We start from the raw sequence: 25,804 nt of genomic DNA, 5'->3' as shown, positions 1-25,804 counted from the left end.
GTTGATGCAGTACCGCCGGAGGGATCGAAGGTCACGGGCTTAGCTGCTTACGTGCAGTGATTTCTCCAGATTCTCTGAACCCTTTGATGATATTACGGACCGTAGATGGTGAAATCCCTAAATTCCTTGCAATAGCTGGTTGAGAAAGGTTTTTCTTAAACTGTTCAACAATTTGCTCACGCATTTGTTGACAAAGTCGTGACCCTCGCCCCATCCTTGTTTGTGAATGACTGAGCATTTCATGGAATCTACTTTTATACCCAATCATGGCACCCACCTGTTCCCAATTTGCCTGTTCACCTGTGGGATGTTCCAAATAAGTGTTTGATGAGCATTCCTCAACTTTATCAGTATTTATTGCCACCTTTCCCAACTTCTTTGTCACATGTTGCTGGCATCAAATTCTAAAGTTAATGATTATTTGCAAAAAAAAAATGTTTATCAGTTTGAACATCAAATATGTTGTCTTTGTAGCATATTCAACTGAATATGGGTTGAAAATGATTTGCAAATCATTGTATTCCGTTTATATTTACATTTAACACAATTTCCCAACTCATATGGAAACGGAGTTTGTAGATCAGGGGCCACATGGAGAAAAATCTACTCCCAAGTGGGCCGGATTGGTAAAATCACGGCACGATAACTTAAAAATAAAGACAACTTCAGATTGTTTTCTTTGGTTAAAAATAGAACAAGCACATTCTGAAAATGTACAAATCATAATGTTGTTGGGTTGTTTTTTTTTTACACTTACAAGTTGCGGTTAATAGTATTCTGTCTTTATTTGTCATTATTTATACTTTCTGAATAAATTATGTGATAATGTGCATCAGTCAACTCGTTGGTGTTAATTTTCAATCTATCAAGATAAAACAAATATATCAAAATCAAATTACAGGATAGTATGTGGTTTATTTTAATTTTTTTTACATATGCAGCATAATCTACGAAGATCCAAAGAATTGCTATTGCGACATCTAGTGGACACATGTAGAACGGCAGTTTCTTTTATTCAAAAATTTCGGCTAATTTTTATACTCAAACTAGCAAACTCATCCTGCGGGCCGGATAAAATCTGTTTGTGGGCCGTACGTTTGACACCCTTGGCCTAGAGAGTGCGTTCCGTGTTTGCTGTCACTAATCATGGCAGACTTCGAGAAACAACAATGACTACTTGGGGACAAGTGATGATCCATTATCTCTTTAAGATTGAATATACGTAGGAAGCGTGGTGCTGAGCAGATCCATCTGCAGGGGAACACTAACTCATCATGAAGTACTATTGCCAAGGTCTAACCGTTTCATCAAGAAAATAACAGCATCACAAATCAGCTACTTATAATGTCCGCTCTCACTGGGATGCCAACTGATGAAATGGTTGTATCTCTCAGCACCGTACTGGGAAATTCAGCATAATCCTCACTTCTCAGATAAAATGTGAATGCTGGGAGCAAAAAAAAATAGCAAGCATCTTGCTGCCTTTTCTAAAAGGTCTACTGAAATCCACTACTACCGACCACGCAGTCTGATAGTTTATATATCAATGGTGATATCTTAACATTGCAACACATGCCAATACGGGCGGGTTAACTTATAAAGTGCAATTTTAAATTTCCCGGGAAATATCCGGCTGAAAACGTCTCGGTATGATGACGTTTGCGCGTGACGTCACGGATTGAACGGAAGTATTGGGACACCATTGTATCCCAATACAAACAGCGTCTGTTTTCATAGAAAAATTCCACAGTAATCTGGACATCTGTGTTGGTGAATCTTTTCCAATTTGTTTAATGAACAATGGAGACAGCAAAGAAGAAAGCTGCAGGTGGGATCGGTGTATTAGCGGCTGGCTACAGCAACACAACCAGGAGGACTTTGAGTTGGATAGCAGACGCGCTATCCGACGCTAGCCGCCGACCGCACCGATGATCAGGTAAAGTCCTTCGTCGCGCCGTCGATCGCTGGAACGCAGGTGAGCACGGGTCGTGATGAGCAGATGAGGGCTGGCGTAGGTGGAGAGCTAATGTTTTTAGCATAGCTCTGTCGAGGTCCCGTAGCTAAGTTAGCTTCAATGGCGTCGTTAGCAACAGCATTGCTAGGCTTCGCCAGGTGGGACAGCATTAACCGTGTGGTTACAGGTCCAGGGTTTGGTTCGGTGTCTCCTGATAGTAGAAGTAATAGTAGTATTGTTGATCTTCTGTCTATCCTTCCAGTCAGGGGCATGTTTCTTCTGTTTCTATCCGCAGTTAAGTACTATGCTATCACGTTAGCTCCGAAGCTAAAGTGCTTCACCGATGTATTGTCGTGGAGATAAAAGTCACTGTGAATGTCCATTTCGCGTTCTCGACTCTCATTTTCAAGAGGATATAGTATCCGAGGTGGTTTAAAATACAAATCCGTGATCCACAATAGAAAAAGGAGAAAGTGTGGAATCCAATAAGCCCTTGTACCTAAGTTACGGTCAGAGCGAAAAAAGATACACCCTGGCGTCCTGCACTGCACTCTAATCCTTCACTCTCACTTTCCTCATCCACGAAGCTTTCATCCTCGCTCAAATTAATGGGGTAATCGTCGCTTTCTCGGTCCGAATCGCTCTCGCTGCTGATGTAAACAATGTGCAGATGTGAGGAGCTCTTCAACATGTGACGTCACGCTACTTCCGGTACAGGCAAGGCTTTTTTTTTTATCAGCGACCAAAAGTTGCGAACTTTATCGTCGATGTTCTCTACTAAATCCTTTCAGCAAAAATATGGCAATATCGCAAAATGATCAAGTATGACACATAGAATGGACCTGCTATCCCTGTTTAGATAAGAAAATTTAATTTCAGTAGGCCTTTAACGATTCTAGCGGGTGTAAGTTTAGAGCCAGTATCCACTGCTCAGTTAGTCTGGATTTTTTGCCTGTCGCGTGTGGAATTTCCAAGTTTCAAACTTTTCCAAACTGAAGTCGATTCAGCAGCTGCAAATCCAGTAGCTGATATTACCTCTTGGCTGTCGATAGTAGCCTGAAGCGCTACGCCAGAAAAGTAGTGCCTCGGTCTTATCTCAATCACAATCTATACAACAATACAATGGCAATACAACAACAATGTGGCTCTAGCTTGGTCAAGATGCAGGTCACGGCATGTACATGGATGTTTGGGATGTTTTTGTACACTGTTTCAGAGTTTGTTGACGGAAGTAGCGTTAGTAACTATACCAAGGAAAGAAGTTGTTAAAATAGAGGTTCATTATGTCTTCTTAGTCATATACTCTTTCAAATGTTCTTGTAATCAGACAATATTTTTGGTATATTAGATGGAATCGTTACCTGAATCTGAACAGTGGTCAGGTGACCCTTGAAGAAGACCCCAGTACTGTAAATATCACTTGCTATCATGATTGTGTCAGCTACTTTATTGTTACAGCATATATATATACAATGATGTTGGAAGTATTTTAGAGTGCTCTATAGGCAGAATAGTTGATTCCCCATTACCTCCATTGTTAGCTGCTTTGTGCTAGCATATTTTTACTGTCTAGAATGCACAGAAAAGGGTTCTTTAAAGGCATTGGTTGACTTCCAAACAAGAGGAAAGGGGTTAAAGGGGATATATATTATTTTGGATTTGATTGAAGGACATAGGTTTTTGATCCGAAAGCAATATTTGGTGGAGGAACCCTTGTTGGCAAGCACTGTGGCTTCTTGGTCACCAGGGTTGCACACATCTCAGGAGGGATTTGGGTCCACCCCTATTTTACAGATTCTCTGAAAATACTTAAGAATTAAAGGCTTTTGCTTCAGGTTTAAGCAACATCCGGAAACTGTCTTGGCCACTGTCAGATCTTAAAATGCTTCTTCTTGAAACAGTCCTTTGTTTATTTGGCCATATGTTTCAGATCAAGGGTTTTCAAAGTGTAACATTGTGCCCCAAAGTCATCTACTTGTCTTTTTCGCCATGTGGTGGGCTTCAGGCATAACGACAGGTTTCTGTCATATTCTACCCGCCAATGCTGCGCGTCCCCTCCGGTGCTCTGGCGCGTCGCAACTTTAAAAGACCTAATTTTGGGTCATCGTCATGCTTGGAGACCCTGCACAACGCAGCTTAAGTTGTTCTGACTTAGGCGAGGAAGTTACCATCGAAGACTCTGTTTGTCAGTCCAGAAGCAGAATGTTTCACACCTCCATGGTTAAGAGCCAGGATGGTGTACTTAGGGTCATATTCAGTATTTTTTCAAAAATGCCAATTTTGGCTCTCCAAAGCTTTGTCCAAATCATTCAGGTCTTCATTGGCATACTTCACATGGACCTGTACTTGTGTCTCCATGAGCATGGGGACCTTGCGGGCATTAGCAGGATCTCTCAATCCATTACAGCAAAGTGTTACTAATGCTTTTCCTGTTGAGTGTGCTCCCAACTCCCTTGACATCATTAACCAGCTCCTCATTTGTAATTTAGGGTTTCTTTCTCAACAAGCTTCTTGCTGAGGGAACAGGGCTAATGTGTTTGTGAGGGTCAACATTTCTGGTTGGTAGGGCATGAAATATTTGTGCCACTAAATCAAATTAAACTGTATTTATCCTACCCAAATATATTAACCAAACTATGGAAAATGACGTTGTATAATAAATGCTTCTGCAAACGACATAGGCCAGAATATTAAGGCAATTGTACGCATCAACACTGTGTGAGTGGGATAGCGTCCCATGTTAAACAGGGAGGGCCTGATCTACTAAGATCCAAAATAACAAATGCTAAATAGCATGATCTATGGAAATATTATTGTAGCAATATTGTGTGTATAATCAGATTTGCGTGTCCGTGCTCTAATTTGTGTGTCTGTGTTTCGATTTACAGTATGTGTGTAAAAAAAACTCTGTGCGTCTGTGTTGCGATTTGTGTGTTTGGATTTGTGTGCGTGAAAAAAAAAAAAAAATTCAAAATGTGTCTTTGTTCAATTCTGTATGAAACAGAAACCCGTAAGTAGCTGTCTTTTTACACATGACTTTTGCATGTGACTTGCTACCCTTGTGTGTGCGTGCAGCAATCTGTACAAACGGATATTTTTTTACACACACACACAAATCACAACACAGACGCAAATCTAAACACAGACGTATTAGAACACGGATAAATAAATTCACATCTTAATCGTGAGTCTTATTCATGCTGGTTCTAAATTGATTAATAATTTTCAAAATCAATATATTTTACAATAATTTATTTAAAAAATACGTTTTAGGCCATCTCCATGCAACCAAAAGAAGCTTTTCTAATCTGTAACCTGTTTTACAAAATATTTTATTATAGTTATCTTACCAAATAATACATTTCGAGAATCGATTGTGAATCGAATCTTCACCCCAGTAATCGGATCAAATCGTAAGGGGCCCAAAGATTGACACCTCTAATGATGACACACACAGAGATTGAGATACACACTTGCAAATTGTTTTTCTACAATAATACTTCCATACAGAATGCCCTATTTAAATAATGCTATATTTTTGTATGTTGTCATTTAATATACATGTTTTACACTACAAACAGTTAAACAATTGAATGTACAATTTATTAGGTTATGGATTCATGTGAAGATGTCGAACATCAAGTGCCACAAGGCATGCTGGGAGAGCTTTCGGTTTCCCAGAAAAAAAACAACCTATAAATCATACATTTGATTGTTTGTAGTGTGAAACATTTACAGCACATTAATTGACAAAATACAAAAAATGTTGTTTTATTTAATGTAATTGTACTAACATAAAAAAAGAGTCTTTCATTTTTTCTACATTTCTTTGATTCGTATGCATGCGCAGACGCAGTGAGGGCATTATTTCCAATAGGGAGCATGTCTCGCAAGAACACCGGCATTAAATGAGATTGTGCAGACGCAAGAAAACACTGGGTTGTTTTTCCATAAGTCATCCAGTAGCTCAAATTGGAATTGTTGGCTATACGATATTGTTATTGTTCTATTTCAGTCCTAATAGGCTGACACTCTCACGTAGGATCGTCTGCCACAAATCGCCTCCTTTGTCACTACAATGATGGCAGCCATTTGTGCACAACTGTGCCAGTTTGCACATACCTTCCAAACATGTTAAATATAAATAAATAAAACACTTTTAGGTTTGATAATTCCTAGTATTTAGCATGTTATAATAATCTGCATATATTCTGCATATACATGAAGACAAAAACACAATATTGATTGCGCTCGCTATTTTGTGTATATATAAATAATACATGCAAACCTTTAGTAGATCAGGCCCGAATTATGCAAATTCAACTAGTTTAGAATTTCATAGTCTATCCTGCACATTTATTTTGTTAAGATTTATATCCTTGAAAATGTATCATTTACTTTAATTTTTTTTATCCATTATGCTTCATTTCCTATTGAGACTCACTTTAGTGCAACCCTTTCATTACATGTACTAATTAGCTAGTGCTCATTAATCTATTGACATTACTTTCTGCCTCTTCCAATGCATCTGATTAACGCGGGAGGCAATTTAAACATTCCTCCTATGGCTAAGGCATTTTTAAAGAGCTTGCGTTTATATTTGATGCTCATATTCTGTTTTTTACAGACCCACAGTCCTAACCATTATTGGCACATGTTACAGGCACCAGAAGGTCTTATAGTGGAACCCGTTCATGTCGATGCCTCTCGGACTGACTGACGCTGACATAAGTGGCTGTCGACATAACCAAAATTGAAACCAAGACGAGGCACTGCTTGGATAATTGCAAGGATAATGCGAATGAGCGATACAAAAAGGCTTTTTGACCTATAGAAGTATGTTGAGATGGTTTTCATCATTATTTTAAATCTTCTGTTTTCATATAATATTTTTTAATCTTATCCAACAGAGCTGCTGCTGAAATTTCATTTATAAAGCTTTTATACATGCGTAAAGTCTTCAGCAAAATATAATTAAATGCTGCATTTTGTTACAATCCATGCTAACATTGCCATCCTTTTACTTTGAAACTTACTTTGCACTTAACAGGAAGCCAGCATGCTCGTTTTAATGACGTGTCACTGGACAGCAGTGACGTCAGTTTTAGCTGGCACTTTCTCCTTCAGAGCCGTTCCACATGGACGGGTTTGTCGACATAAAGGTGAACGACTTAAGCGGGTTCCACTGCGCAGCCATTATTAGAGGCTTCTTACCAAACCAAAGAGCATCATTATGTTGTTTCTTTATGCACCAGCACGGCCATCCTTTGATTCACCAATAGTTAGTCGCCTTGGTTCGGCTGGCTGAATACGACTGGTTGAAGTCTTGCCTCAGTACAGGAGGAGAAATAATTCAAGCAGAGAGGCAAAATGAGCAGCACTCAGGTCAAGTGCTGTGTTTTGTCAGTCCTATTATCAAAGCCCTCCTCCTGTGCTCTCATTGGCTCAGCAGCAGCGGAGGAGTTTTGTGATTGGCTGGAGTAAGACAACTGAGAGGAGCGGCTTTGTGTGTCGTCCTCATCGACTGCCATCACTGCCTTTTGGTCCGTCCTCTCACTCTTCTGCACGTCTTCCTTCTCTGTCCTGCTCCTCCCTTTCCTCTGCTCCTCTACGGTCCACATGCTCTCGTCTTCGTCCTCCTTGCCTCGCACCTCCCGGTCAAAGTCCCGCAGCTCCTCCATCATCTCCTCTATCTCCAGCTCGCCGTCCAGCTCCTCTTCCACCTCCGACGGCAGGTCAGCCATGCTCTCAGTCATGTTGGTGTCGTCAGTCTCCTCGTCTTCCCCCATCCCTCTCAGCTTCTCGGGAGGATCACTGGCCTGACTCTCTCCAAACTCCAGGATGGTGGGAAGATTTCCCTGTTTAGGGCAACGCTTCCTCAGGCTGACCAGGAACGGCTGTGGCAGGGAGAAGATGTCCACATTGTTGCCCAGGTCAATCCATGTAACACTTGGGAAACTGTTTGGGTCCTGCGGAGAAAAATACAGTTACAAAGTTGTTGCAAACAAGCAAGACACAAACATGCATGTGTGAGCTAAGGGTTGGGCTAATAATCAAAACAACCATACAAACGCGATAGGGGCATACAAGCGCACACAATCGCTCCTCCGCCGATACGTTTCACATACTTTCCTAATAGAAAATAGTGTTGAAATAGTTAGGGGTGCGTACCAAATTCGGTATTTTCGGCATTTACAGACCAAATTCCTACCAGTGTCATGGGGCGTGCACAATCAGCTGCTCCTTCGTCTGCACGTGCCGCAGGACACGCCCATACACACTCTGCTTCTGCTGCCACACACCAGCACAGCTGTGCGCAATCATCAACCGACACACCTGCTGCTGATGACATCACTCCTCATAAAGGCCAGCGTGTCCAGAGAACCAACGCTGGAACGTAGTCTCTGCTTGCAGTAAGCTTTCGTCTCTGGCTCCTCACCTTTGTTTGCTCGCTCCTTGTGACCTTCGACCCTTGTGCTCATTTGTCTCTTGTTTTCCCCAGTATTCCCTCCGTCGCCTTGGAAGTGAGCAGTGCGCCTCACTTCTCTGGACCCCTCTGGATTCTGATTTGCCTCCCTCGATCCTCGACCCCCACTTTGGACTTTGACCTCTGGACGCCCCTCTCAGCCCCACGGACCCCCGCTTGTTTCACGGACTCCCCTACCTGCCTCGCCCTACTGAACTGGTCACCTTCTCACTCAACACGCACTTACAACAACCACTGGTAAATATTCATTGTAACGCTTCACATAGTCCTGCAAACATACACAGTAGCATACACACTCCACCACATCATCAAGCTCTAAATAAACTATTGAGCTTATTCTTGTTGCTGTGTCGTCTCCTTCCCCGTCGAACATAACAACCAGGTATCAATTCACGTAAAATGTAACGGTTTTGTTGCACGTCCAGGTTGCAGATTCAACACCGGCTCAAGCACTTGGCGGGCAAACAGGTGTATTCATAGCGGACTGTCACTAGGCAATATTTCAATTGTATATGACAACAAAGCATGCACGCTGGATAGAAAGCGCTCACAAGTAAAGCTTCACTTTTCAAAATGCGCTAGCTCGATGCTAATTGGATATGCCATAGAGATGCAAAAGTATAGCATTAGCGATTTTACAGGGCGATTTCAAAACCTCCAAATTTGGTAATCAAAAACTAAACTAAGATATACGTTGAAACCACTTGGTGTGTAATAAGTACACATGGGTACCTTTCCCATTTGAATCGATACCTGTGTTCAATGGCACCAATTTTTTAATACTTTTGTGTGTATTTACAAGTGTGAAAATAAGTGTTTTTTTGGGTTTTTTACTTAACATTTAAACATTAAACACTGCGCTGTGCTGTACAGTTATGTTTTTTTTACACTTTTGTGTCTCATTTGCAAGTACTGTACTGTACTATATAGTAGACTTTGCATGCAGGTGCAATTCCAAGACATTAGATGGCAGTCGTGTATAGACTAGACTACTGTCACGGCGCATGCGCAATCCCCCATGTCATCTGCAGCAAGCTTTGCCGGCACCTCCGCTAGAGACGTGCCGGAACACGCCCTTGCTTGCTCTGCATGCATCGCGGCCACGCGCCTGCAAGGCTACAGGCAATCCTCAATCCGCGCACTTGGGGCTAATGAAGACAGACAGCATAAAGACCAGCGGACCCGAAGATCTAGTGCCGGAACGTAGTTCACTCCCGTAGTAAGCACCCCGTCTCTGGCTTCCCTCCCGCATACTTGATCTCTCTCTGTGCCTTCCCTGTTCCCGTGTCTTATGTTCTTTGTGTTTCCCGCAGTGCTTCCCCTGTCTCCCGTGATCAAGTTGTGGGCCTCGACTTCCCACTGGATTCCGGACTGCATCCCTCGATCCTCGACCCCCGCTTGGACACGGACCTCGTTGCTTCTCTCCAGCCCCCGACCGCTTGCCTGCCCACGGACTGCCTTCTCGCCTAACCCCTTTGGTCTGACGAAGGATTCATCCAACACGCACATACAACAAACTCTGGTAACAGATTCTACACATCGTCTTGCACCAGACACTTACAGTAGCATACACATCTCACCTATTCATCAAGTTCAGTAAACCAATTGAACTGATTTCTGCCGTGGTGTCGTCTCCTTCCTCCGCCATAGGTAACAACTACAGTGTGTTGCCATAACCGGGAAGTAGTTTTTACCATTAAGGAGAATGTCCAAATCTTTTCTTTTGTTGGGCCCTACAAAGTGATTCAACTGTAAGTATGGTACCTATTTACACACATGATTGTAAAGTACATCTTAGTTGTAGTTTTGATTACCAAATTTGGTAAAATCGCTAATGCTCATCATGTCTTTTGCAAGTCCAAGTCCAATTAGCATCAAGCTAGTGCCTTTTGAAAAATGGAGCCCTACTGTACTTTTGAGCGCCTTCTTGCTTTGTTGGCATTGAAAACTGTAACATTACCTGAAGGCAGTGTAGCTGAGTAAACTTGACGGCTTGTTTCCTGGCCGAGTGCAGAGTCTGCATTGAGATGTGATGGCACCGTTACATTTTACATACCGCAAGTTACGGACTATAAACCGCTACTTTTTTCCCTATGCTTTGAACCTTGTGGCCTATAAGACCGTGCGGCTAATTTATGAATGTTTCTTCACTGACGGCCATCATTAAAAAAAAATGCCAAACAAGCAAATACATTGAGAAAGTGTTTTATTGTTTGTGCTATGGCGGCATCTTTTGGACGAGTTTGTCACTGCAGGTGCTGCAGGGTCCTTTCGTTTAACGGTAGTGCTTTTATTTTTTTTCAACCGGAGTGCCATTCAGTCATCTATCCGTGCATAGTGTTTCTACTCATGTGGATTCTTCATTCATCACTCCAAGCAACGTTTGTAAGTTTCGTAGGAGTGTTTTCATGCATATTTGTACGTGCTATCATGATGTAATGATGCTAGCATTGTTAGCAATAGCTAATATGTTAACACAGTTATGAGCGTCTTGTATTGTTATTACTAACTTACAAGGGCATTCTTTTTGTATTGTTTCAGTTTCACAAATTCCGCAGTAAATTCACCAAAACGTCACCGTGGAGTTATTCAGTCCAGTCTTTTCAACCACTGTGCCGCGGCACACTACAGTCTGGTGTGCCGTGGGAGATTTTGTAATTTCACCTATTTGGGATAAAAATATTTTTTGCAACCTAGTGATTGTAGTCTGCAAATTATGTGTTGTTGAGTGTCGGTGCTGTCTAGAGCTCGGCAGAGTAACCGTGTAATACTCTTCCATATCAGTAGGTGGCAGCCGGTAGCTAATTGCTCTGTAGATGTCGAGAACAGCGGGAGGCAGCGTGCAGGTAAAAAAGTGTGTAATGCTTAAACCAAAAATAAACAAAAGGTGAGTGCCCCTAAGAAAAGTCATTGAAGCTTAGGGAAGGCAATGCAGAACCAAACTAAAACTGAACTGGCTACAAAGTAAACAAAAACAGAATGCTGGACGACAGCAAAGACTTACTGTGGAGCAAAGACAATGTACATCCGAACATGACATGACAATCAACAATGTCCCCACAAAGACGGATACAAACAACTGAAATATTCTTGATTGCTTAAACAAAGTAGATGCGGGAAATATCGCTCAAAGGAAGACATGAAACTGCTACAGGAAAATACCCCCCAAAAAAGAGAAAAAGCCACAAAAATAGGAGCGCAAGACAAGAACTAAAACACTACACAAAGGAAAACAGCAAAAAAGTCCAAATAAGTCAGGGTGTGATGTGACAGTACACCTACTTTGAGACCAGAGCTATATTGATGCATGCTTGGTTATGCTTTAAAGTCCTATCCAACAATTGCAACAACGACTTTTTACCGTCAACTGAGTTTTGTTTTTTAATGATTTCTGCTGGTGGTGTGCCTCTGGATTTTTTCAACGCTAAAAATGTGCCTTGGCTCAAAAAAGGTTGAAAAACACTGATTTAGTCTGTTTAGCTGACTGGAGAGTTAGCCCCCGCAGCAAGTCGGTTCATGATGATGACTTCTGTTTTATATTTGAGCAGCAGTTTACAGGCATCGTTTTGAAACAATTAAGGTAAAGTAAACATTTACAGAATCTTTTGTGTAAAAAACTAATTTTTCAACGTACGTAAATACTGTATATGCGGCTTATAGTCCGGTGTGGCTAATATATGGAACAATATCATTTTTCCCTTAAATGTTGTGGGTGCTCTATAGTCCAGAAAATACAGTAAATTGGTACCCGGTAGTACCGACTGTATTCTGTTGTTAACTATAAAAGTACCGAATCGTGTACAGATCCCCAGCCATAAGTACAATACTTAAAGGTCTACTGAAACCCACAACTACCGACCACGCAGTCTGATAGTTTATATATCAATGATGAAATCTTAACATTGCAACACATGCCAATACGGCCGGGTTAACTTATAAAGTGCAATTTTAAATTTCCCGCGAAACTTCCGGTTGAAAACGTCTATGTATGATGACGTATGCGCGTGACGTCAATCGTTGAAACGGAAGTATTCGAACACCATTGTATCCAATACAAAAAGCTCTGTTTTCATCGCAAAATTCCACAGTATTCTGGACATCTGTGTTGGTGAATCTTTTGCAATTTGCTTAATGAACAATGAAGACTGCAAAGAAGAAAGCTGTAGGTGGGATGCGTGTATTAGCGGCTGGCTGCAGCAACACAACCAGGAGGACTTTGACTTGGATAGCAGACGTGCTATCCGACGCTAGCCGCCAACCGCATCGATGATCGGGTGAAGTCCTTCGTCACTCCGTCGATCGCTGGAACGCAGGTGAGCACGGGTGTTGATGAGCAGATGAGGGCTGGCTGGCGTAGGTGGATAGCTAATGTTTTTAGCATAGCTCTGTGAGGTCCCGTAGCTAAGTTAGCTTCCATGGCGTCGTTAGCAACAGCATTGTTAAGCTTCGCCAGGCTGGAAAGCTTTAACCGTGTAGCTACAGGTCCATGGTTTAATAGTATTGTTGATCTTCTGTCTATCCTTCCAGTCAGGGGTTTATTTCTTTTGTTTCTATGTGCAGTTAAGCCCGATGCTATCACGTTAGCTCCGTAGCTAAAGTGCTTCGCCGATGTATTGTCGTGGAGATAAAAGTCACTGTGAATGTCCATTTCGCGTTCTCGACTCTCATTTTCAAGAGGATATAGTATCCGAGGTGGTTTAAAATACAAATCCGTGATCCACAATAGGAAAAGGAGAAAGTGTGGAATCCAATGAGCCAGCTTGTACCTAAGTTACGGTCAGAGCGAAAAAAGATACGTCCTGCACTGCACTGCAGTCCTTCACTCTCACGTTCCTCATCCACGAATCTTTCATCCTCGCTCAAATTAATGGGGTAATCGTCGCTTTCTCGGTCCGAATCGCTCTCGCTGCTGGTGAAAACAATGGGGAAATGTGAGGAGCCTTTCAACCTGCGACGTCACGCTACTTCCGGTACAGGCAAGGCTTTATTTATCAGCGACCAAAAGTTGCGAACTTTATCGTCGATGTTCTCTACTAAATCCTTTCAGCAAAAATATGGCAAAATGATCAAGTACGACACATAGAATGGATCTGCTATCCCCGTTTAAATAAAAAAAAATCATTTCAGTAGGCCTTTAAAGTATATTACACAACACACCTAGCACAAACTAAAATAAATGCATACTTGCACATGAGACTTAGAAGTGTATAAAAACAAGATACAACAACTGGACAACAAAAAGACAAAGGCTGGTGAGGATCCAGCACAAATTATTACAGGAGTGTAATAATCTCGGTTAGTATATAAAAACTTGATGTGACAACAATACAATGACCTTTAGGGCATCAGTTAGCTCCTTGAGAATAGTCCTGGTCAGCCTATTTCCATTCAGTGCCAGCGTCTCCAGCCGAGGCAGGGCGGCGAGAGTGGGCAGGAGGAGGAGGAAGGCCTCATCGGTCAGCTCGGTGAACCCCAGCTCCAAGCTGACCACGGTGGAAGAATGGTGTTGTAAATGTGCACATAGACGCTCCATGTCACGAGCAGCCAGAGGGATACCAGACAGATCCAACGCCCCGCTGGACGGAGGGGTGGACAACACTGCCTTTAGACTAGAAACACACATAAGATGAGTGATTGCATGTTCCTAGGTAAAACAACAACATAATGTTAGTGCTGAAGAAAAATTGAGTGTTTTAAAATTGAGTACATAAAAATTCAGTGCTGAAAAATTAAGTGTCGAAAAGTTTGCTGCTTTACTTACTTCTAAAGCAATCGAACTTGTCTCAGAACCAGCCAATGAGGTGTCAAGTTTGAAGTCACCTGACACTTGTCTTGCGTATTAGCATAAAAAAAGCAGTTAACTGGGCTACCTGGGCATAACGGCCAGTAACGTGGTGGGAGTGGAGCTAGACTCTCTGGCGGTGGTGTCAGAGAGGAGAGGTCTAGCAAAGCTCCTAGCCATTATGGACAACACCTCCCACCCAATACACTCGGACCTGGCGGAGAGAATGAGCACGTTCGGTGGAAGGCTCAGACTCCCAAAATGCAACACGGAACGACACAGGAAGTCCTTCATACCGACAGCCATCAGACTGTATAATGCATATGTTCCTTTTGACTGTACATGTACTATAAATGTATAATGTATTTATATTATTTACATGTGAATAATGCTGTATAATAGACTGTATTTATGTTATTCACATGTGAATAATGCTGTATAATAGACTGTATTTATATTATTCACATGTGAATAATGCTGTATAATAGACTGTATTTATATTATTCACATGTAAAAAATACCCAAGTGTTAATTGTGTATTGTGAGAGAATTGTGGTGCTGAATTTCCCCCAGGGATCAATAAAGTACTTTCTATTCTATTATATCCTATAATACAACATAATAAACACTTAAATGTGGCCCACTGGATGTTTTCACACTACAGAAATTATTCCAATGGTTAGAATCTGAATGTTTGAGTGGCGTACGGTTTCTGCGTCATGATATGCAGCTAAACTGACTGTGATACACAACAGTGACCAGCAGATGGTGCTGGATAATAAGGTTCAGGTAAACGGTACAAGACGGCTAAATGTATAGATCAGGGGTCCCCAGAATACAGCCCGCGGGCCAGATCCGGCCCGCCAACGTCCACAATCCGGCCGGCATGAAGTCACAGGTAAAAAAAAAAAAGGATTTATTCCAAATTCAACCCAATGCGGCCCCCCCGAGTCAAAAAGTTTGGGGAGCCCTGATATAGATGTGCACGCACACACACACACACACACACATATATTTTTTGCTGTGTTTGTTGCATCTTTGTTGCTGTTTCTGGATTATAAATACCTCGATCAAGGAGGTGGTCTGCAGTAGAGGAGCAACGTCAACAATATTTTTAATATTCCGTGTTTTATTGTTCATAGTTATTATACATCCCACATTATGTGTTTTCATGTACATTCGAGTGTCTTTTTCAGTAAAAAAACCCCTAAACAAACCATTGCAAAAACGGAATAAGCTAGTTATTTCACTGAATTATATGACATTCAAAAAGTACATAAAAATATGGACTGTGGGATTTACATTATAAATTATTAACAATAAAACACCGGATATTGAGAATATGTGTTGCGCTGCAGACCACCACCTTGATCGACATTTTTTATAATCGAGCAAAAACAACAAAGATGCAACTAACACGGCGACATATATATATATATATATATATATATATATATATATATATATATATATATATATATATATATATATATATATATATATATATAGCCACACATTGGATATAATATCAATATTCTGTAGAACTTTTCTGTAGTATGTCAATTAAAAGTTCAGATTCTAACCATTGGAACCATTTCTACAGTTTGAAAACATCCAGCGGGCCGCATTTAAGTGTTTATTGTGTTGTATTATGCCCAGGTAGCCAAATTAACTGCTTTTTGTAAACTGTTTCGTGAGACCTGTGTCACATGACTTCAATCTGGACACCTCATTGGCTAGTTCTGAGACTGGATGCATTGCTTTAGCCATATTTTACTGGAAGTGAGTCTTGCTTTTTAAAGCAGCAAATTTTTCGACACTGAATTTTTCAGCACCAAACTTTTTTTTATACACTGAATTTTTATGCAATACATTTTTATACACTGAATTTTTTTTACAATTAATTTGTATTAACACATTTTTTTATACACTGAATTTTAAAACACTGAATTTTTTCAAATTAAATTGTCAGCATAATTTGATGTAAAAAAAAAAAAATTCAGTTAACAAAATTCCAACGCAAAAAATTTAAAAAAAGCTTTCGTAATAAAAACACAAATGAACCTCCATAGACAGGAATTAAAAGAAAAAGGAGACAACTTCAGCGTCATATATAAAAACTTTAAATAAATAAATATTAACCAAGTTCTCAATAGTAATTTTATTAAGTGGGCTCACAGAAAAAAATCTGTGTCCATGACAAAAATAAATGAGAAGCTCTGTATTATATATTTAAAAATATATAATAACATTTATCGGTAAACATTTTAAACACATTTAATATATACAACACAAAAAAACTTAACTTAGTTATGATTTTAATAATCACATTTAATGTTCTTGGGTATATAGAAATACATTTTTTTAAATAAATTATCTTAAAACATAATTGATTGTAATTTCATCAATGAATTATTAGATTGTGGTATTTTGTCCAATGTACTGTATCTGTAGTAGATGTGTATATTAAATTATAATTCAAATTGAAACTTTCCTAAAAAAGACCAACAGAAGCCTGAGGAGTTCTGTGCAATTATGATACACCATTTGAACTACGATTACTAATATTTGACAATAATTTAAAATCATACTTTTCTCAAAAAGTAGTGACAGTGGCAAATGTGTCAGCTTTATAGACCACAAGAGATTATGTACATCGATTTTTATAGGTACAGCACACTTGAGAACCATAAATACTGAAGTTATGGGGAGCTCGGCAGACAAAGTGACACTCGGGGGATTTGGTGTTTAGGACACTGACGTATGGCAATGAGAAATAACTGTTGAATAGCACTCAAAGCTAGAGTGTCTGTATGCAAGATCTGGATGGGCACTGGGGCAACTGGATATGGAATATAATTATTTACAGTATGATCTAAAGGAAAATAGTAGAGCTACTCTTAAGTACAAACATTAAAAGCACAGTACATTAAAAGGCCAACACCAAGTAGCACTCAAAAAATCAATCATCCCCAACATGTAAGCAGGTGTTCCTTATCCCATTTCTGAAATTTCCTGTAAGTTTCATTCAAATGTGCTCATAAAAGAGTGAGCTATCTATAGTGGAATTAAAGAAACAGAGTGAACTCTTTTTGTCAGTCCCCACAACCTTTGTGTCTATAGGGCTGCTATGATATACACACACAGAAGATGAATTTCGTAACGTAAATGTACAAACCCCAAAACCCAGGAAAGTTGGCACGTTGTGTAAATCGTAAATACTAACAGAATACAATGATTTGCAAATCCTTTTCAACTTATATTCAATTGAATAGACTGCAAAGACAAGATACTTAACGTTCGAACTGGAAAACTTTGTTATTTTTTGCAAATATTAGCTCATTTGGAATTTGATGCCTGCTACATGTTTCAAAAAAGTTGGCACAAGTGGCAAAAAAGACTGACAAAGTTGAGGAATGCTCATCAAACACTTATTTGGAACATCCCACAGGGGAACAGGCAAATTAGGAACAGGTGGGTGCCATGATTGGGTATAAAAGCAGCTTCCATGAAATGCTCAGTCATTCACAAACAAGGATGGGGTGAGGGTCACCACTTTGTGAACAAATGCGTGAGCAATTTGTCGAACAGTTTAAGAACAACATTTCTCAACCAGCTATTGCAAGGAATTTAGGGATTTCACCATCTAAGGTCTGTAATATCATCAAAAGGTTCAGAGAATCTGGAGAAATCATTGCAAGTAAACTGATATTACGGACCTTCAATCCCTCAGGCGGTACCGCATCAAAAACCGACAGGTTAACATGACAGAAATGTATCAGGCCCAAAATCTAATAAAATCTTACTTGCTAGCTAATAGAGATTATCTATAAACGGTATAATGATAAACCATGGTAAAACTCCCCACGGATAGTTTTACCATTTTTGATTAAAATTATTGTAAAACCAGGCTTGATAAATTCACCGACCGGTGAGACAGCTCATTTATTGGGGAAGCAAGTTAGCGCGAGCTAGCTTGAATGCTGCCATAAATACAAGAGACACTAAAAAATGTAATTCCCCAATTTAAACTTGTATCAACACACGTGATATCACATAAAAACTGATTTTTTTTTTCTGTATCATTAAAAACACACTAAAACTTTTACAAATTAAAACGGAAGAAGATAAACATATTTAAATAATCAAATAAAAAGAATATGTTGCTTAAGTAGCCAGAACAATACTATTATATACTGTAACACATTTATTCTGCCAAGAGAGTATTGTGTGGCTATTTATTTATTTTATTTTGAAAATAAAACTTGGCTATAAGCAGTGTTGGGTTAGTTACTGAAAACCAGTAACTAGTTACAGTTACTAGTTACTTTATTTCAAAAGTAACTCAGTTATTAACTCAGTTACTTATACCAAAAAGTAATGTGTTACTGTGAAAAGTAACTATTTAGTTACTTCTTCTTTTTTTTATTAAGCTCCCATTAATGCCCTTTTAGCCTTCATTTCAGTACTGTTACTGCACTGGAGAATAATACAATCTGTTGATCAACTTGACATGCATTTGCATCACTGAACTCTGCCAAGCAATGTGGTCTACATACAACACACAAAGACAAATATATGTTTCAAAGGGTCAATTTATTTTGGGCCAGAACAAATTGACAAAACTATTTTAAATAGCTGCAACATAACATACATAAGTAACAAACCGCATAATAACAACATGTCACAACATAGCTGTAAATCTGGCTTCACCTAAGGAAGGCACACATACTGCCATACACACGCCTAACCAGGCGTTTTTTTCTCTCAAGGAATTGTGAAATAAAATCATGTTTATATGTTTATATGTGTATATCAATAATGCATTCATACCTAATTCCTTTACAAGAAATAACAGGAATGTAGGAAACTCCACCTGCAATTAGTATCCAGTATTTATCTCACAGTCACACTTTTTGAGTTGAATCGATTTCAACTCACTAAATCGTTTTGGATGGTATCAAGCTAAATAAACTAACATCGTCCCTGAATCGTATTGGCAACCTCAAATTATGTTCCGGATCAAATCGTTAAAACGAATCGTAAAATAGCTAGTTACGACACAATTACAAACCTACTGTGAACATTTATTACTAATGATGAATTTGGCTTCACTTGAGCAATTTTCATCACTCAAAGACAAGTCAGCCTCCGCGGGGTCATATTATACCAAGCTTATGAAACTGCTCTCAACAGGAGCAGATGGTCTATACTAGTGTGATTGTCCATTAACACATGCTTGTACTGTGATTGCGTTGATAAAACAAATCTAATGGTGGACTTTTGCAGAGTACAGCATACTGTATATTATATATTCTCTATTAAAAACTAAGTCGAAGGCAATAAGAGCAAAACGTATTGCAGGCATACCGAGTCAGTGTGAGACTGCTAATATAAATCTGGAAGTAAGGCAGCCATGGCCCGCCAGACAGCAGGTGGCAGACATATCGACAGACAAGCGCCCAGAAAGACTGAGGTCACTGCCTAACTGACAATAAAAGAACCGTTTTAATATAGACATATAACAAAATCTCCATCCAATTTATTCTGCTTACCCCGATGTTTGAGAGTGTGTTTATTGTCCACACCAAAAATATAAAGAAAATCTACAAATTGTAATTGTGAAAAAATTACTAACAAATGATCAATATTCAATTTACCAATTCTCGTCTGGCTCCTGGTAGATCTTCCTAAGACAAACAATTAGGGGTGTCCTGATCTGACATTGACATAAGATACCGGTCCAAAAACAGCAACAACAACAACAACAAAAAAAGCATCGAATTTCAGTCCTGCTGTTGTTTTTTTGATATCGATTGCTAGGAGCTAGCAGCTACACAACAGCAGAGCACACAAGCTGAGACATACGTAACAAGTGTCCTTAATTGAACAATATGGCAGTCTAAAACACAGCATTTGTCAATATTAACAGGTTTCAAATAATTATATTTGCATATTACCTACAGATACAAAGTATCCACGGCAGAAGCTTATTATAAAGTATCCAGTAACAAATGTGTTCACATTATTCAATTTATTGTAATGAGCTTAACCTAATTAATTATTGTGACCACTAGATGTTGCCAAAAAACAAAACAATTACCACTTCACTTCAACCTAAAGCCAGCATAAGTCCATTCCAGACAGTTAATAATAAATAGGTTAGTGTTTGTCATACCTACCAATGTTCTCTGTTTCAGTAAATTCACTTAATCAGACCTTTTCTAATATTATATTTCGTAGTATATTTTGTAGCCAAAATATTAAAAGTATGTATGATTTGTGCTGACATCTTATCGGACAGATACCGGTATTGGCTACCACTCATGGCTACAATATCGGTATTGTCAGTGGCGGACTGACCGTTAGGCAAACACAGGCAGTTGTCTTGGGCTCGAGAGTTCCAGGGGCCCTAAAATATCTTATAAAAAATAATTAATAAAGTTACGGAGAGGCACTTTTTAATAAGTCAACAGTCTTCTCGCGTTCAAAAACAGTCAATAGCTCTCTTTTTCCCACGAGTCACACACTTACGGCCTTTACAACAACAGCACTATGCGTCATATCTGGTCCAACTGTGGCAATAAAATAATAATCTCCGAAAAATGGCAAACACATTATGAAATTTTGATAAATGTTCCTAACTTCCTATCATTACAGTAAACACGTTGTGATCAGTGATGCTCATTGCGCAGTTTGACAAACTTTAATGTGCAACTCTCATGGTAGTTTCTAACAATATGATCAATGACCATGATCTGTTTGTTATGTGGAGGGCCCCAATTACTAGGTTTGCCTTGGGCCCCCAAATGACTGAATATGACCCTCTGTGTCGTATCGGAAATGAAAAAGTTGCAAATTCAGATATCCATAGTAACAATATCAAGAAAATAATACATTTACAGTCGTCCCTGGATACATCGCGCTTCACCACATTGCTGATTTTTTGGGGGGTATTCAAAACATTTTTAAAAGTATATTCTACAATTGTTTGGTCCGAAATTCAACATGTTCAAGTAAAACATGGCCAGATCAACTAATTATATCAATATTACAATAGTATTGACTTCTAGAGGAGACCAAAACAATCGGAGCGCGCTACTCAGTATCTTGGTCACTGGTTGAATCAGCCTCAGGCAGCATGACTGAATTGGATTAAAAGAGTGTAGAGGTGTTAAAGGGTGTTATTTCATGTCGAGGGGGCTCCCATAATGTTGAATATGTTATTTAGAAAGTTGTAAACCGTTTTTTAAAATTATTGTAGCAATGAAATTATTTGATTTACAATTAATGATTCCTTTCTTTCTCAGCGCTCGTTAACATGGGCAACATTGCATGAAATACATTTTGCTCACGGTTTAGAATAACTTAGTATTATATATATAGTTACCATTGTCTCAGGGCGTTCAATCGTTCGCAAATGCACTGCAACCAAGCAGTCCAGTTGCGAACGATTGAACGCCCTGAGATGACAATGACCTGGATGAATGAGAACCTTCATTGGTATATTTTCATCGCCAATCGATTATTGGCAGCGTGTCATTTATCTGCTATCTGTCAATAGGACTTGATGCTTTGATATATTCTGTAAGTTAAAAATAGAGTATATATACACTTTATTTTGATATAAAAACAAATATCGTATTTTTGGGTCTATACGGCGCACTGAAAATCCTTTTATTTTCTCAAAAATGGACAGTGCGCCTTCTAACCCGGAGCGCCTAATGTATGTATTGATTCTGGTTGTCCTTACAGACCTCACACCAATTTTATGTGGGACAAGGTGTAATGATAAGTGTGACCATTAGATGGCAGTCACACATAAGAGATACATTTAGACTGCAAGTTGACCCCTATCAATTACCTGTAAGCAAGCATCACCAAAACTTTGACGTTTTACTGAGAATATAGAACATTAAACATGGCGCTTCAAGGATTGTCAGATCATTACGGCTCCCATAGTGCTTCAACAAATGGGTATTATTATGGTGTGTGTATAAGGAACTCAAAGTGGCACCGATTAGGAGACACATTATCTGGCGTTTTGTTTCGAAACATTATGCAAAACCAATTTGTCTTCCCTTTTGGTACATGTGCTGTGTATTTGGAATCTGCGTAAATCACGAAAATGTGTGTGCGTCTGCCATTGCAGTCCAAGCCATAGTCAATAAACTCCTTTTTCCCGATCCTCTTGTTGTAGGGCATTTATCTTCTGCTATTGCCATTTATAACACAAACTAGCATACAGTTCTAACTTTTATCTGTCAGTAGACTCACTATGAGAGCGCTAAAATCTACAACGAAAGATGACGGGGAGAAGACGCAGTCGACGTGGAGCCACGTGAAAAAGACCTGAAGAAACGGTCAGAAAATGGCTAGAAACTGTCTGTAAAACATAATCTATGCAAAATGTCGACCAAAAAACACCATTACATTTTATGTAGACAACAAGGGAGTGTTTTAAATGTAAAAAAAAAAATCCTAATACCACCCGTTTAATGCGGTGCACCTTATGTATGCAAATAGACTTGCATGGAGCCGTTCATTGACAGAGCGTCTTATATGGTCCTAAAAATACAGTGTTATGTACATGTACATGTAATAAATACATTTTTTTTTAAAAATACTTTTTCCATTATTGTACAATACATGCATTTTTGTCTTTAGACTTTATCATGAACCCCTGCACAACAAGTGTATGGAAGACAATGAGCCAGACAAAAGGACAGAGTAAAGAGGACAGCGACTCATGTTATTCAAATGACACATCAATTACTCACCAGGCTAGAGGCTTCCTCTTGAGCAGCCCTTGTCTCCTCCACTGAGAGTGGGGGCTGAGATGGTATGTAAGCTGACGGCAGACTTTTTCCATCGCCCCCAAAGATTCTCTCTCCTGTTGGGCACACCATCAGGGTGAGACAAAATCCTACTGGTCTGTCTAACTCGAAACTTCTAACTCCACATACCATCACATCTGACCTTATCGCCATAATCGGTAATAATTATTAGGGGCGTAACGGTATTTACTAGAGGTGCGAGGGTTGATATTTGCCTTTTTTTTACTGATCTTTACCGCAGCTCTGTGTCCCACGTGTTGACATGACTAAAGATTGTACTCACATTAAGGATTCTTTAAAAAGGGATGCACGCTCTGAGACACAATTACATTTCCTGATTCCTTGTTCCACACATGCTTGAGTTGTATGAATTCCAGGAGGGTGCATGTCTAGCCAGAACACTGGCTCAAATTTGAGATTGTGTCATCAATCTTTTTCTGATGTAATAATCGTCATCGCTATGGCGGAAAATAAAGCGCCAATGTAAAATATTGGTGATCAATTCAGATGTCGATACTATCGATACCTAGTATAATATTAGTATATAAACGATACTATCTATGGTATTTTATTTTTATTTATTTATTTATTTTTTGGCATAAAAAAATACAATCATGCATGCTTACGGACTGTATCCCTGCAGACTGTATTGATCTATATTGATATATAATGTAGGAACCAGAAATATTAATAACAGAAAGAAACAACCCTTTTGTGCAAATGAGTGTGAATGAGTGTAAATGGGGGAGGGAGGTTTTTTGGGTTGGTGCACTAATTGTAAGTGTATCTTGTGTTTTTTATGTTGATTTAATTAAAAAAAAAGTTTATATATTTGTATTTTTTTAATTAAATTTTTTTAATTTCTTGTGCGGCCCGATACCAATTGATCCGCGGCCCGGTGGTTGGGCACCACTGATCTATTGTCAAGTACACGTTTAGGACTCAAAATTGGATTGGATCTGAGGCCAAAAATGTTGATCGGGACATACATAATATTTACTGCTGTCAAAGAACATCAATACTGTAAATGAATTATCTATAGGAAAACACTGGAGCCCTTCAATTCCAAGTACCATTGCTAGGAAATAAGAAACCAGTGTAGCTACTAGAGGTGTGAATCTTTGGGCACCATTTGATTCGGTTTTCTGGGGTGTACATATACATATATACTAGGGGTGTAACGGTACACTAAAATTTCGGTTTGGTACGTACCTCGGTTCAGAGGTCACGGTTCGGTTCATTTTCGGTACAGTAAGAAAACAACAAAATATACATTTTTTGTTTATTTTTTTACCAAATTTGTAAACAATGGCTTTATCCTTTTAACATTGGGAACACTATAATAATTCTGCCCATGTTAATCCACATTAAACTGCCTCAAATTGTTGCTCAGATTAAATCAAATGATAAAACTTTTCTTTTACATATAAAAAGTGCAACAATAAACAGTTTCAAGTCAACTCATCATGCTTAATTTATTACAGAATTTGGGAAGCCTGTAGTTGATTTTTATCACACACACACACACACACACACACACACACACACACACACACACACACACACACACACACACACACACACACACACACACACACACACACACACACACACACACACACACACACACACACACACACACACACACACACACACACACACACACATCACACACGCATACCGCAAAATGAGCTAACGTTACGCTAAAAGCTAATTAGCCTTCACCTCAAGCCAGGACTGCGAGCGAGCTAAGCTGCAGTTTAAAGGCCTACTGAAAGCCACTACTACCGCGCAGTCTGATAGTTTATATATCAATGATGAAATCTTAACATTGCAACACATGCCAATATGGCCGGGTTAACTTATAAAGTGACATTTAAAACTTCCCGGGAAATATCCGGCTGAAACATCGCGGTATGATGACGTATGCGCGTGACGAAGTCCGAGTAACGGAAGTTATGGTACCCCGTAGAATCCTATACAAAAAGCTCTGTTTTCATTTCATAATTCCACAGTATTCTGGACATCTTTTGCAATTTTTTTAATGAACAATGAAGGCTGCAAAGAAGACAGTTGTAGGTGGGATCAGTGTATTAGCAGCGGACTACAGCAACACAACCAGGAGGACTTTGTTGGAGCGCTAGCCGCGCTAGCCGCCGACCTCACCTTGACTTCCTACGTCTCCGGGCCACCAAACGCATCGGGTGAAGTCCTTCGTCCTTCTGCCGATCGCTGGAACGCAGGTGAGCACGGGTGTTGATGAGCAAATGAGGGCTGGCTGGCGTAGGTGGAGAGCTAATGTTTTTAGCATAGCTCTGTGCAGTCCGGTTGCTAAGTTAGCTTCAATGGCGTCGTTAGCACAGCATTGTTAACCTTCGCCAGCCTAGAAAGCATTAACCGTGTATTTACATGTCCACGGTTTAATAGTATTGTTGATTTTCTATCTATCCTTCCAGTCAGGGGTTTATTTCTTTTGTTTCTATATGCAGTTAAAGCAAGATGCTATCACGTTAGCTCGTAGCTAAAGCATTTTGCCGATGTATTGTCGTGGAGATAAAAGGCACTGAATGTCCATTTCGCGTTCTCGACTCTCATTTTCAAGAGGATATAGTATCCGAGGTGGTTTAAAATACAAATCTGTGATCTACAATAGAAAAAGGAGAGTGTGGAATCCAATGAGCCAGCTTGTACCTAAGTTACGGTCAGAGCGAAAAAAGATACGTCCATCGCTGCCTCTCAAGTCA

At 39.5% G+C, this 25,804-nt stretch overlaps 1 protein-coding gene across 3 annotated transcripts in view; it reads right to left on the bottom strand.

Annotated features, from left to right (window-relative positions):
* Nucleotides 1-527: 527 nt before the first annotated feature.
* lrrc75a (leucine rich repeat containing 75A) overlaps nt 528-25,804 on the bottom strand; it is a 100,569-nt gene continuing 75,292 nt past the window's right edge. For all 3 annotated transcript variants that reach the window (XM_062067915.1, XM_062067914.1, XM_062067916.1), the window contains 3 exons: nt 23,004-23,116; nt 13,777-14,050; nt 528-7,923 (listed from right to left, as the gene is read on the bottom strand). In XM_062067915.1, coding sequence (XP_061923899.1) covers nt 7,336-7,923; nt 13,777-14,050; nt 23,004-23,116 — 975 coding nt within the window. In that variant the 3' untranslated portion in view covers nt 528-7,335. The remainder of the gene's footprint in view (nt 7,924-13,776; nt 14,051-23,003; nt 23,117-25,804) is intronic.

This window comes from Entelurus aequoreus, linkage group LG13 (assembly GCF_033978785.1).
Source record: "Entelurus aequoreus isolate RoL-2023_Sb linkage group LG13, RoL_Eaeq_v1.1, whole genome shotgun sequence".
NCBI lineage: Eukaryota > Metazoa > Chordata > Actinopteri > Syngnathiformes > Syngnathidae > Entelurus > Entelurus aequoreus.
This window is presented reverse-complemented; position numbering and strand designations above follow the sequence as displayed.